The following is a 13,514-nucleotide window of genomic DNA, read 5'->3' as shown; positions in this document are numbered from 1 at the left end:
TTATGGAGGACTTTATTGTTAATGATTGGTCTTTTAAAAAATTACTTTTGGGCACACCTGGGTGCCCTCAGTGGTTGAGTGTCTGCCTTCGGCTCATGGCGTGATCCTGGAGTCCCAAGATCGAGTTTTGCATTGGGCTCCCCTCAGGAAGCCTGCTTCTCTTTCTGCCTAATCTCTGCCTCTCTCTGTGTGTCTCTCATGAATAAATAAAAATCTTTTTAAAAAATTACTTGTAATCAGGAGAAAAAGTTTTTAAAAAAATTATTCAAAGTTAAATTATCTTTATCACACTGAGAATTGTATTTTTTTGGTAAAAACTTGGAGGAAAGACCGGAGCATATCGATTTCATTGTTTTAATATAAACACCTCAATGGGCAGTACTTTCTGTCATCTGTAGCAGTGATTCCCAAATGTTTCAAAACTGAGAATCAATTGGTAAATATGGCTTATTAGGTCGTCTTTTAAGATTCTAGCTATAAAGGATCATAATCAACTTTTAAAATTTTAGGGTTTTAGGTCCCACCTCTAGATGCTGTAATGTAATTAGTTTAGTATGGGACCCTTGAATCTATATTTTAGTGACTCTTCTAAGTGATTCTGACAAAATCAAACCACACTTGGGACCATTGTTGTAAACTAGGAAGAATTTCTGTCAGGAATCGTTTATGTATAAGATCGTCATTGACTCATAATATTCATTCAAAAGTATTTATTATCTCTTACATTTCAGAGGATGATACTCTAGGATAGAGTAATGAACAAAAAAGACAAATCTTCAAAGAACTTTTGTTTCAGAGAATGAACCAGGCAGTAAATAAGTAAAAACAAAATAATTTTTAAAATATATAGTATATTCGATAATGATACATACTTATTTTTTTTTTTTAATTTTTATTTATTTATTTATTTATGATAGTCACAGAGAGAGAGAGAGAGAGGCAGAGACACAGGCAGAGGGAGAAGCAGGCTCCATGCACCGGGAGCCTGACGTGGGATTCGATCCCGGGTCTCCAGGATCGCGCCCTGGGCCAAAGGCAGGCGCCAAACCACTGCGCCACCCAGGGATCCCGATAATGATACATACTTAGAGTAAAAAATAAATCCGGAAAAAGAAATATAAAATGTCAAGTGTGAGTTTGAAATACTAAGTGGGATACCAGTGGAAGACTTCATTGAGAAGATGACTGGTGACTATTGAGGAAACATGCTAAGGAAGCAAGGGAGTCAACTATTGCAAATATCTAGAGGAGGAAAGGGTCCTAAAAGCTCATGGCCCAGAAAATGGAAAATCCCTGAGTTGGGAATACACTTAGTTTATTTGAAGAACAGCGTGGAGTCCTATATAGTTGGTAAAGAGAATGATAGAAAGTGTAGGAGGAAATGAAATTGAAAAAAAAGAACAAGATAATAAAGGCCAGGTCAAGTGGGGCAAAGTAAGGACTCTGAATGAGATTCGAGGGTTCAAGCAGAAGAATAACTTTTCATAGATCACTCTTTGCTCTGTTGAAAATACATAGGAGTAGAAGCAAGGAGGGTAATTGAGACTATAATCCAAGCAAGAAATGATGATGACTTGGACCAGGATAATGGTAGCTTGTATAGTGTTCAGTGGTCAAATGCAGATTCATTTTGAAGACGGAACTGTCAAGATATTCATGCAATGGATAAAATACATAGTGATGGACAGGTTATGGGTTGTGGGAGAAGGAGGAGTCAGGAATGACACCTAGATTCTTGGCCTGAGTAACTGTCATTAGCTGAGATAGGGAGAGAGTATATAAAGAAATGGTTTGGAATGGAATATCATGACTTTAGTTTTGGTCTTTTAATTTTGGTCATTTTAAATTTAGAATTGCTAGGGAGTGCCGGGTGGCTCAGTTGGTAAGCATCCCATTCATGATTTCAGTTCAGATCATGCTCTCAGGTTTGTACGATGTTCAGGCTCTGAGATGGACATGGAGCCTGCTTAAGATTCTTTCCCTCCCCACTCTGTCCCTCTCCGAGAAAGAAAGGAAGAATTACTGTTAGATACCCTAATATCTAATTAGATGTCAGGTAGGCAATTGGATATATGAGTCTGGAGTTCAGAGCAGCCGTCAAGACTAAATATATAAGTGTAGGAGTAATCAGCACGAAGATGGTATTTAAAACTGTAAGACTGCATGAAATCACTAAGGGAGTAATTGTAAATAGAGAAGAGGTCCAAGGAGTAAATTTTAGGGCATCTGACAGACTTATTTTAAAGACATTCACACTGTTGATATACTGAGGGCTAACGGGTTACAAATTGTCAACTTATTCTCAAATATGTGTTTTTTTTAACATTATATACACATGTAAATACATAGAGAACGAGGATAAAACAAGCAGATGCAGGAAAACATTAACAGTTGGATTGTTATATCAAAATGTCTGCTATTCTTTTTGCTTAGAATACTCATTTTCTTTCCTGACTTTTCTAGGAAGTGGAGATTTTCTAGAATACTATCTTATAGATAAGAGAGTGGAACCTAGTACAGAGGTGTAAGTTTGGGGAGTAAGGACAGTTTTCCTTTATAGTACCAGGACTAGAGGTAGAATATTAATGGTAGTAGATCGGTGGGTAAATGTGGTGAGAGCTTGTGGTAATTCTTTTGCATTGGTTTTCTGTGTTGTAGGAAGCAGGGTTTTTTAGCTGATATTTTAGATCCATTTAATTAGAAACATTTGCATATTTATTAAACACCTATGTGCCAGCTAGACACTAGGATACCAAGATAAGTAACATAATCTTACACTTGAAGAGTGTATACAATTTGAGACATAGTGCTAATTATAATGCATCACCAAATGCCCTATAAAATGTATCAAGAGAGATATATGTCCTTTGACTCACTTGTTCCACTTAGAGAAATTCACAAAGTCCATCCTAAAGAAATGACCCACAGTGTACAAAATATTATGCACAAAGATGTTTATAGCAGCATTTTTATTTAAGTAAAATTTGAAGAAAACTTAATTTTTAAGTTTGGGGAGTGATTACATAAATTATAGTAGCAAATTGACAAATTGGTCATAAAAATTATTTTACATGGAAGTTCATTATAAGACTAAATTCTTATGATCTAATATTAAGAGAAAATAGTAGACTAGTAAGTCTTTAAAAACAAAACAAAACACAGAATGAGCCCAGCCAAGTAAAAGCAAATCATTAAAAAAATGCCTTTTAAAAATTTTGTTTTGTTAGGTGTATACTCAGAAGTGCACAAATTTCAAGTGTACTGCAGATTGATGGATCTTCAAACTAGTCTCATCTGTATAACTAGCACCCTTCTCAAAGTTCTTTTCAGAACCTTATTTATAGTTTTTATAATATCATCTTGCAAAGAGAAGAATTTATCTTTTAAATTTTTTTACAGGCAAGTATCAATTGAGGAAGGAGAAAGGAAAGCCAAAGAGCTGAATGTTATGTTTATTGAAACAAGTGCAAAAGCAGGATACAACGTAAAGCAGGTAAGTGTTTGGAGTATGAGTTGAGGTTATCAATTTGAAAAAAGATCCTATGAAATAATTGTGTGAGTATTCTCTAGTATAAGATTTTTTTCTAGTTGGTAACAGCAGGCCTCATGAACTAGCAACATATACTGTACAGTGAAAAAATATAAATGTGGCATAGTTCTTGGAAAAGGAGGAAAGCCTTGCCAAACTTCATAGATTGTGCACAGGACAACTATTTCATTATGATTGCAAGGTTGTAAACTTACCCTCACTGCATCAGGACTGCATTGTAACCAGAATAGTTGGGTTTTATTTTTGTTTTTTTAGAGTTTAATGACAAAAGAAAGCAAGTATTTGCTGTCAGGAATGGTATTTTGCTTGTAGTTGTGGAAGTACATTCTGGTTACCATATCCTTAATAACCTGCTGTTGTTTTAACCATGTTTATAACAGGCGTGTTTTGGGAGAGCTGGAAAATATGGAGACACCTCACATTATCAAACTATATTCTAAAAGATGGAGTACCCAAAAACTCAACTGCTTAATTCTTTAGTGCTACCTATCATAAAGTAGTGGTCCCAGATTTATAGGATTTTCAAACCGATAAATTAGTTCATTTAGATGATCAATAGAAAGTTAAAATAAATCCTTTAAGCTGAGTAAGTTGAGCTTTATGAAAAATTCTGTATATTGTTTCTTTATGTCCCATCTCACCTTGCCTTGAAATACATAATACATGTAAGTAATTTTGAACTGTCACTAATTCCCTCCTTGTAGTATACTCTTTTCTTTTCTTTTCTTTTCTTTCCTTTTCTTTTCTTTTCTTTTCTTCCTTCCTATTTATTTATTTGAGAGAGAGAGAGAAGGCTTCCCACTGAGCAGGGAGCCCAATATGGGGCTCCATCTCAGGCCCTGGGATCATGACCTGAGCTGAAGGCAGATAAGATTGACTGACTGAGTCACCCAGACACCCTAGTATACTGTTCCATGGCTCTAAATCTTTGTTCATGGTTTTGTTCTCTTTGCTTAGAATACTCCGTTTTTTCTTTCCTGACTGATAACTACTCATCCTTTCAAGTTTCAGTTTAGATGTCAGCTCTTCAAAACCATTTTTTCTGACATTCTCTACCATACCATACCTGCAGACTATTTTATTTAGCAATAAATGATACTTTTCCGTGTTTTTTTCCGGCCGCCCTAACCCCCATGAAACCATCTCCTAGAACTTACCACATTATGTTGGAAATATTTCTCCCATCAAAGTTATATGTTCACAGGACCTATCAATGTCTCTGGAATTTAGAAAATGATAAGTAAATGAACTCATAGGAGCCATAGACAATTAAAAATTTTGAGTAATAAAAGGTAGCACAATTATTATCACTTATTACTGTTCTAAGAGCAGTGGGTAGCTTCATCTAGCTTTCATCTATTATAGACATTTTGATAAGGATATGAATGCGCAAGTTGCTTATATGTCAAAGTAGGGTATTCCCGAAGACATCTTTTGGTCTGGATTAGTGTCTAAAGGGATTGCTGTGGCCCCCTAGGCCTGACCCCGAATAATCTTATAGATTTGGAAGTCTAAAGTCATCAGCATACAGTGGTCACTAGTGATAGCTGTATCTTCATAATATGTAATTGCTTCCAAGTTAAGATAAATCTCAGCATGCCAAGAAAATTATATATGTCGTTCATTTGTTATTTTATAAACATAATTTTTAAAAAGCTTTATTGAAGCATAATTTCCATACCACAAAATTCATATGTTTTAAATATACATTCCAGGAATTTTTTAGTGAATTTAAAGCATTGTGGGACCATTACCACAATCTAATTTTAGAACTTTTTCGGCACCAGGCACATGATTGTTTCTAGAAGCCTGACCCATGCATACGGATATAGCTAGCCAGTGATAATGAAGAGAGAATTCTTTTACAACACAATCTTACCCTGAATTCAAAACCTATTTGCTACTTTATTATTTCTCTTTATTTAGATATGTCTGAACATCTGAATTAGCTGAAGTTCCTGATTCTTTTGAGACCTGATTTTATTAACTTTTAAATATAAATATGATCAAAATTACTGTTTTCAAATTTTGGAAGAGAGCTGCCTTTAAAATTTTTTTTTTTTTTACCTTCTTTCTTACCTCACAAAAACCATTACTTTGCATTCTATAGGGAGTACCATAGTATGTTAGAATTTTATTTCAACATTTAAAGACCTTTGCTTTGTTACATAATTTAGTTAAGACAAAAATCCTGGAACCACTTCCCCCCTTCTCCCTACTGATTGAAAGAATGAAACCAAAAAAAGAATTTAAATCTTATGTTAATAAGTACATTTAAATAATAGGCTAAAATTTTCCCCTTTGTCAGTGATTAATTATATGGCCTATATATCTATCATGTGGGAAGATTACTAATTTTAAATATTAGCTAAGAAATACATCACATTACTTCTTATGGGTTGTCTATTCCTTAAATGCATTTTTATAAAGGAGCTTAAAAACTAATCAAATAGGGTATCATTTTATTTAAAGATTTATTTATTTATTTATTTATTTATTTATTTATTTATTTATTTATTTATTTGAGACAGAGAAAGAGGGGTGGGGGCAGAGGGAGAAGGTGGCTCTATGCAGGGAGCCTGACATGGGACTCGATCCTGGGTCTCCAGGATCAGGCCCTAGGCTGAAGGCGGTGCTAAACCGCTGAACCACCTGGGCTGCACCAAATAGGGTATCATTTTAAAAATTATTTAAATGCCTAGAAATTGAAGAAATCGTTTTTTTCTTTTAGTTGCACTACATATCACCCCAGCGTTAAAAACAAAGACACACACACAATAAAAAAACATTCCTTTTGATATCACTTGATATATTAAGTATATGGAAAAATTCAAATATTCCTAAATGAAATCTAAATCAAATCTACCAAATAACCGTTGTCCAATTCCTGACTCTGGACAATGCACCTTGTGTGGTTTGAGTTCAGTACTTATTTTGCAAATAGAATGTTTATCATGCCATTGGAAACTTTGGCAGTAGGGGGGGAAATTGGTGAGAGAAGTTTTCCCTAAGACAAATATTTTTAAAGCCCACACAGCCTACTGTAGAAATTAGGAATATTTTCCTCTATCCTACTATCTTTGGTAGAGAGTGGGGTAGTTGATAACTAAACAAAGGTAAGAAAGGACAGAGATGTTTAGAATGGCAGATTGTCTCCAGGGATACCTCCTAGGATTAGAGAATTGCTTAATGATTTTAAACTTTATTTTTTTAATTGGTTAATTAATTAAATAAATTTATTTTATTTTTATAGATAAATACAATATATATTTATTTATTTATTTATTTATTTATTTATTTATTTATTTATTTATACCTCCTTGCTCTCTCCCCCGAATAAATACATTACATTCTTATTTATTTTGAAGATTTTATTTATTTGGGAGGGCAAGTGAGGTGGGGAGGGGTAAAGGGAGTGGGAGAAGCCTACTCCCTGCTAAGCAGTGAGCCCAACGAAGGTCTTAATTCCAGGACCCCAAAATTATGACCTGAGCTGAAGGCAGACTTAACCAACTGAGCTACCCAGGATCCCGTAAATAAAATCTTTTAAAAAAAAATAAAAATAAAAATAAAAGTCTTCATGAAGTAGGAGAACAAACCTAGTGAATTTCAAATTTTTTGACTCATTTTTATTCAAGCCTTAAAAGCATTCATTTAGGGGCACCTGAGTAGCTCAGTCAGTTAAGCATCCAGCTCTTGATTTTGGCTCAGGTCATGAACTCAAGGTCCTTGGATTGAGCCCCATGTGAGACACCCTGCTCAGTGGGGAGACTGCTGAGGATTCTCTCTACCCCTCCCCCCAACTTGTGCTTTCTTTTTCTAAAATAAATAAATAAATAAATCTTTTTTTTTTTTTTAAGATTTTATTTATTTATTCATGATAGTCACACGCAGAGAGAGAGGCAGAGACACAGGCAGAGGGAGAAGCAGGCCCCATGCAGGGAGCCTGACGTGGGACTCGATCCCGGGTCTCCAGGATTGCGCCCTGGGCCAAAGGCAGGCGCTCGCTGCGCCACCCAGGGATCCCTAAATCTTTTTTTTTTAAAGGTCATTTATATACATATTGATTCTGCTATATTAGGCCCTGTTGTGTATTCCCTTGCCTGCTACCATAGCTTATTAACAGATAGCTGCCTTCATTCTTGCCCCACTTTAGATAACCCTCTATCCTGCTATCAGAGTGATTTTTTTTAATACACATTTAATCAGGTTACTTATGAATTTTATCCTGAATTTTAAGCAAAGTCCTTAGTACGCTCTGCACTGCTGCTCGAAATCTTCATCTTTGGCCACTGTATACCTATACTGTACTGCTTATAGTCCTCTAGGCTTACTCTGTTCCCATATTTCCATTATATGTTATTGTCCTTCCTAAAATACTGTTTCTTCTCTTGTTATTTGTAATCAAAAATTTGGTTCAGACATAATCAAATGTAGATCGAGTGCCTTTCCTAATTATTGAAGTAACTCCCCTTCTTACTTTTTTTTAAGATTTATTTATTTTAAAAATATTTATTTATTCATTTATTCATGAGAGACACATGAGAGACACAGAGAGAGGGAGAGAGGCAGAGACAGTAGATGGAGAAGCAGGCTCCCTGCAGGGAGTCTGATGGTGGGACTCGATCCCAGATTTTGGGATCACGCCCTGAGCCGAAGGCAGACACTCAACCGCTGAGCCACCCAGGCATCCCCCCTTCTTACTTTTCATATAGAGTTTTTTGTCAATTCTGCCTCCTGTCATGCTAAACTCAATAAATGTTCACTGAATGGAAGAATAATATGTTGTATTTTTTAAGCAGATACTTAGGGCTGCCATGTTATACCTTAAGAAAAAAATTATTTAATGAGCTTGACTCTGTCTTAAGAATTTCTCAGACTGAAAAAGCTTAGAGAATCTAGGTTACATGGGGAATTGTCCTTTGTTCAGTATTTTCACTGCGACTTAGATACTCCAGCCTCTTGAGTTCCTTTGAATTCAGCTAAACATACTTTGAACTTTTTTTCCCAATTATTTTATTGAGGTAAACATTTATGTACTTAAGTGAAATGCACATATTTAAGGTTTAGATATAGGTGAATTTCAATAAATACATAGAGAGATGTAATGACTATATCAGTGAAGATATAGAAGATATGTTAATTTCCAAATAGTTGGGGCATTTCTAGATCTCTTACTGTTACAGCTTCAGGTTTAGTTCTGTTGTGGTCAGATAATGTACTACATAACATTTTAGTCCTTCATAATTTATTGAGATTTGAATCATGGCCTAGCATATAGCTTGTTTTGGTGAATATTCCACTGAAAAACAATAGTTTTGTATAGTTGCCAATTATAATGTTTTATAAATATCAATTATATCAAGATAGTTGATAGCATTGTTCATATCTTAAATAGTCTTATTAATTTTTTGTCTGTAGTTCTATCAATTACTGTAAAAGGATTAAAAAGAGTGTTATTGTATTAAAATCTACAATAACATTTGTATTTGCCTGTTTTGCCATTTAGATCTGTCAGCTTTTACTTTATGTATTTGGAAATTCTTTATTGAATGCATACATATTTAAGGTTATTATTGTCTTCATAAAACATTGTTGTTGATGTTGTTGTTTTAGTGTTAAGAAATGTTCCTCTTTATCTCTAATAAGACTCCTTGTCTCCAAGTCTTTATCTGATTTTAATATAGCCACATCAGTTCTCTTTTTGTTTGATTGATATATCTTTTTCCTTGTAAAGTAGGTCACTGTTAGATGGCATATAGTTGGATTTCACTGTTTTTTAAAATCAAGTCTGAAAAAAAAAAAATCAAGTCTGAAAATCTCTGCTTTTTAATCACAGTGTTTGGTTTATTTAGATATAATGTAATAATTAATGTAGTTGGGTACATGTCTGTCATTTATTCTTTGTTATCTGCTTGCCTGCCATTTTAATTTAATCAAATGTTTTTACGTTGTATTTTAACTCCTCTTTGTATTTTTAGCTAGAACTTTCATAACCTTTTTAGTAATTGCTCGAGGGATTGAACTAGAGTTAATATATCATTTTCTCCTTTGTACCTATACACCTATACATTCTTCCTTTGTGTTATTAGTGTCACACATCTTATGCTTACATACATTATGAGCCCCATAAGAGATGTTTTAATTTTTGCTTTAAATAGTAATTAAGAGAAGGACAGCTTTTTCTATTTACCTGTATATTTACAATTCCCATTGCTCTCCATTTCTTCTTATAGATATGAATTTTTCATCTGCTATATTTCCCTTTAGCCTAAATAACTTTCTTTACTGTTTCCCATTGAGGTCTCAGTAATAAATTTGCCTAGCTTTCAATTAGCCCAAAAGGCTCTTCGAAGAATAATTTTGAAGAAGGTTTTTGTTAGTTATTGAATATCAGGCTGACAGATATTTTTCTTCCAATATTTTAAAGATGCTATTTCATTGTCTTCTGGCTTCCATTGTTTCTAATGAGAAGTGAACTCTAATTTGTATGTTCTCTATATGTAGTGTGTCATATTAAAGTATTTCTCTTCCCTCATTTTCTTCTTTCCTCTTCTTCTAGAATTCCAGTGACACATCTGTTAAATGGCTTAATGTTGTCCTACTGGTCACTGAAGCATTGCCCATGTTTAATCCTTTTTAAATGCTTTTTAAGATTAGATAATATTGATATGTCTTCAGGTTCACCAGTCCTTTTCTCCCATATCCAAACTGCTATTAAATCCATCCAATGAATTTATAATTTCAGATATTATACTCATTCCTAGATATTTCCTTTATTACTTTGTGTCCATTTTTCTGTTGGAGTATCCCATCTGTTTGATCATTGTGGCTTTGTTACCTTAAAGTTCTTGAACATATTTATAATACTTGCCTTGAAATTATTGTCTAAAGGGTCACCTAGGTGGCTCAGTTGGTTAAGCATCAAGCCCCACATCAGTCTTCCTGCTCAGCAGGGATCCTGCTTCTCCCTCTCCTCCTGCTTGTGCTCTTTCTCTTAAATAAATAAATAACATCTTAAAAAAAGAAAGAAAGAACTTATTGTCTACTAATCCAATATCTGAGTCTGTTTCTATTGGCTATTTTTCCTCTTGCCTCTAGATTAAATTTTTCTGTTTCTTCACATGTCTAGACATTTTTGGTTGTATGTTCAGCATTGTATATAACACACGAAGACTCTGGTTTCTGTTATTTTTCTCTGCAAAAGGCTGAGTTTTATTATGGCAAGTTGTTATATTACTGGCTAATCAGCTTGAACTTGTGTGGAGTCTTGATGTTATGTTTTGTTTCGGTGGATCGAAAGCCTGAGGTATTTATCAAGCTTTTCTGTCTTGGTAGGATTCAAACTCTAAAGTGTACCTCTGAAAAAAATAAAATAAAGTGTACCTCTGGAGAAGGCAGTAACTGAAATCTCTGCTCATTTCTTCCAGCCTTCTAGCTGTTGCTTTCAGATGGGCTCCTTGCAGTCTCTCCTACATAAGTACCATTGAAGAGTCAACTGAGATTTGCAGGATATTTATGTGTAGACTTTAGAGTTCCTCCTCTTGGCTTCCTCCTTTTTGTTATTTCCTTTTTTTTTTTTTTTTTAAGATTTTATTTATTTATTTATTTATTTATTTATTTATTTATTTATTCATGAGAGACACAGAGAGAGGCAGAGACATAGGCAGAGGGAGAAGCAGGCTCCCTGTAGGGAGCCCCATGCGGGCCTAGATTCCAGGACCCCAGGATCACAATCTGAGCCAAAGGCAGATTCTCAGCCACTGAGTCACCCAGGTGCTCCTGTTGTTTCCTTCCTCAATCCAGCCACACTAGCAATCCACTGACACTGCAGACCCTTTTTTTTTTTTTTAAGATCTTTATTTATTTATTCATGACAGAGAGGCAGAGACACAGGCAGAGGGAGAGAAGCAGGCTCCACACAGGGAGCCCAATGTGGGACTCGATCCCAGGTCTCTAGGATCACACTCTGGGCTGAAGATGGTGTCAAACCACTGGACCACCGGGGCTGCCCACTGCAGACCTTTAAAACTATTTTTCTGCATGAGTTCTGGCCACCTCGTATTGCACAGGCTAGGAATGGGTTTTAGAAAATCTATATAAACCTGGATCTCACTCAGTAAGTGTGGATTCCCTTCTTCCCAAGGTTGAATTCTCCCTAATTTGTATCTGCTTTGTGTTGCTCTTGGGAGCCTTCAAATAATTGCTTTTCTTTTTTTTTTTTTTTTTAAGATTTTATTTATTTATTCATGAGAGTGGCAGAGACACAGGCAGAGGGAGAAGCAGGCCCCATGCAGGGAGCCTGATGTGGGACTTGATCCTGGGACTCCAGGATCATGCCCTGGTCTGAAGACAGATGTTCAACCACTGAGCCACCCAGTCATCCCTAAATAATTGCTTTTTAAATTTGTCCAGAGTTAATAATAGCCATCTGCAAGAGTGTTAATCCTATATAAGTCAGTTTGCTATTACCAAAATTAGAGGTAATAGTAAACCTATGGGGGTTAGTGTTGCCAGGGTGTCTCAGTTGGTTAAGCTACCAACTCTTGATTTTGGCTCAGGTCATAGGGCTCCTCTCAGTGAGGAGTCTGCTAGAGATTCTCTCTCCCTCTCCCCTCCCTCCCCACCCCCTGCTTGCATGCACTCCTCACTCTCACTCTCACTCTCAGATCTTTTAAAAAATTAAACTTATAGGGGGCTGAAACTTAAAACATCTTATAAATGTAACAACTGAAACTACTTAGCATGTACATACTGAGGTTTTTTTTTTTTTAACATGAAAGGCCATTTCTTTCTGAATTCTGTATGTTACTTAGCATCAAAATAAATTGATTTTTTAATTTATATATTCAATAAGTAACATCAACAAATTATAATGAAGAAATAATCTCAGACTTCTTCTGAGATTTTGTTATAGGTCAGTCACAATTCAAAAATGCTGCTGACATTCAGAAATTTACCAGGTAAATTTCACAGTTCAGTCATTGTCTTGGAAAACATTGTGAATCACAGTCTTACATGCTTGTTTAGTAAGCATTGTTTGTTTAGCCATAATGTTTGCAAAGCACAATACTTTTGATGACTGTGCATTTTACTCATTTGAGAAAATCATGTGCTTTCACTAGAACTTACATAGTAATCTTTTTGTATAGATGTGTTTTATCACTACTAAAGGTATAGTCTAGCTCTATTTTCTATGCACAGAGATGTTTTCTAGCTTTCTGCTAATCTGCTAATTGGAGTCCTTATCCCCTATTCGCTTATTATACTGGATTATAATACACATAATAAAAGCTGAAAATGGACATTATTGTTCTGTTTGCTTTGTTTTTTTGTTTTGTTTTGTTTTTAAGATTTTGTTTATTTATTCATGAAAGGCACAGAGAAAGAAAGAGGCAGAGGGAGAAGCAGGCTCCATGCAGGGACTCGATCACACCCTGGGCCACACCCAGGGCCACTCGATCACACCCTGGGCCACACCCTGGCTCAGTGCTAAATCGCTGAGCCACCCAGGGTGGCCTTCTGTTTACTTTTTAAACAATTTTAGGAGAGAGTTTATTAATGCATCATTAATATCCGACGATAGTTCAAGTGATTGTGCCTTAATGCCTAAAATTGTTTGCTTAAAATAAAACAAATTTATTCCTGCCCAATACTGTTACTTTTTCTTTTTTAAAAATGTCTGTCGGGGGATCCCTGGGTGGCGCAGCGGTTTGGCGCCTGCCTTTGGCCCAGGGCACGATCCTGGAGACCCGGGATCGAATCCCACATCGGGCTCCCGGTGCATGGAGCCTGCTTCTCCCTCTGCCTATGTCTCTGCCTCTCTCTCTCTCTCTCTCTCTGTGTGACTATCATAAATTAAAAAAAATAAAAAATTAAAAAAAATAAAAAATAAAAATGTCTGTCTGTAACCTCTCTGCCCTTTAACCTGGCATAAAAACCTGGTTATTGGGACTCCTGGGTG

The 13,514-nt window shown here is 35.5% G+C and overlaps 1 protein-coding gene across 6 annotated transcripts in view; it reads left to right on the top strand.

Annotated features, from left to right (window-relative positions):
• The window catches only part of RAB6A (RAB6A, member RAS oncogene family), a 102,016-nt gene that overhangs the window by 78,324 nt on the left and 10,178 nt on the right, over nucleotides 1-13,514 (top strand). For all 6 annotated transcript variants that reach the window (XM_077866993.1, XM_077866990.1, XM_077866995.1 and 3 more), the window contains one exon: nucleotides 3,400-3,493. In XM_077866993.1, the coding sequence (XP_077723119.1) occupies nucleotides 3,400-3,493 (94 nt within the window). The remainder of the gene's footprint in view (nucleotides 1-3,399; nucleotides 3,494-13,514) is intronic.

This window comes from Canis aureus, chromosome 23, assembly GCF_053574225.1.
Source record: "Canis aureus isolate CA01 chromosome 23, VMU_Caureus_v.1.0, whole genome shotgun sequence".
NCBI lineage: Eukaryota > Metazoa > Chordata > Mammalia > Carnivora > Canidae > Canis > Canis aureus.
This window is presented reverse-complemented; position numbering and strand designations above follow the sequence as displayed.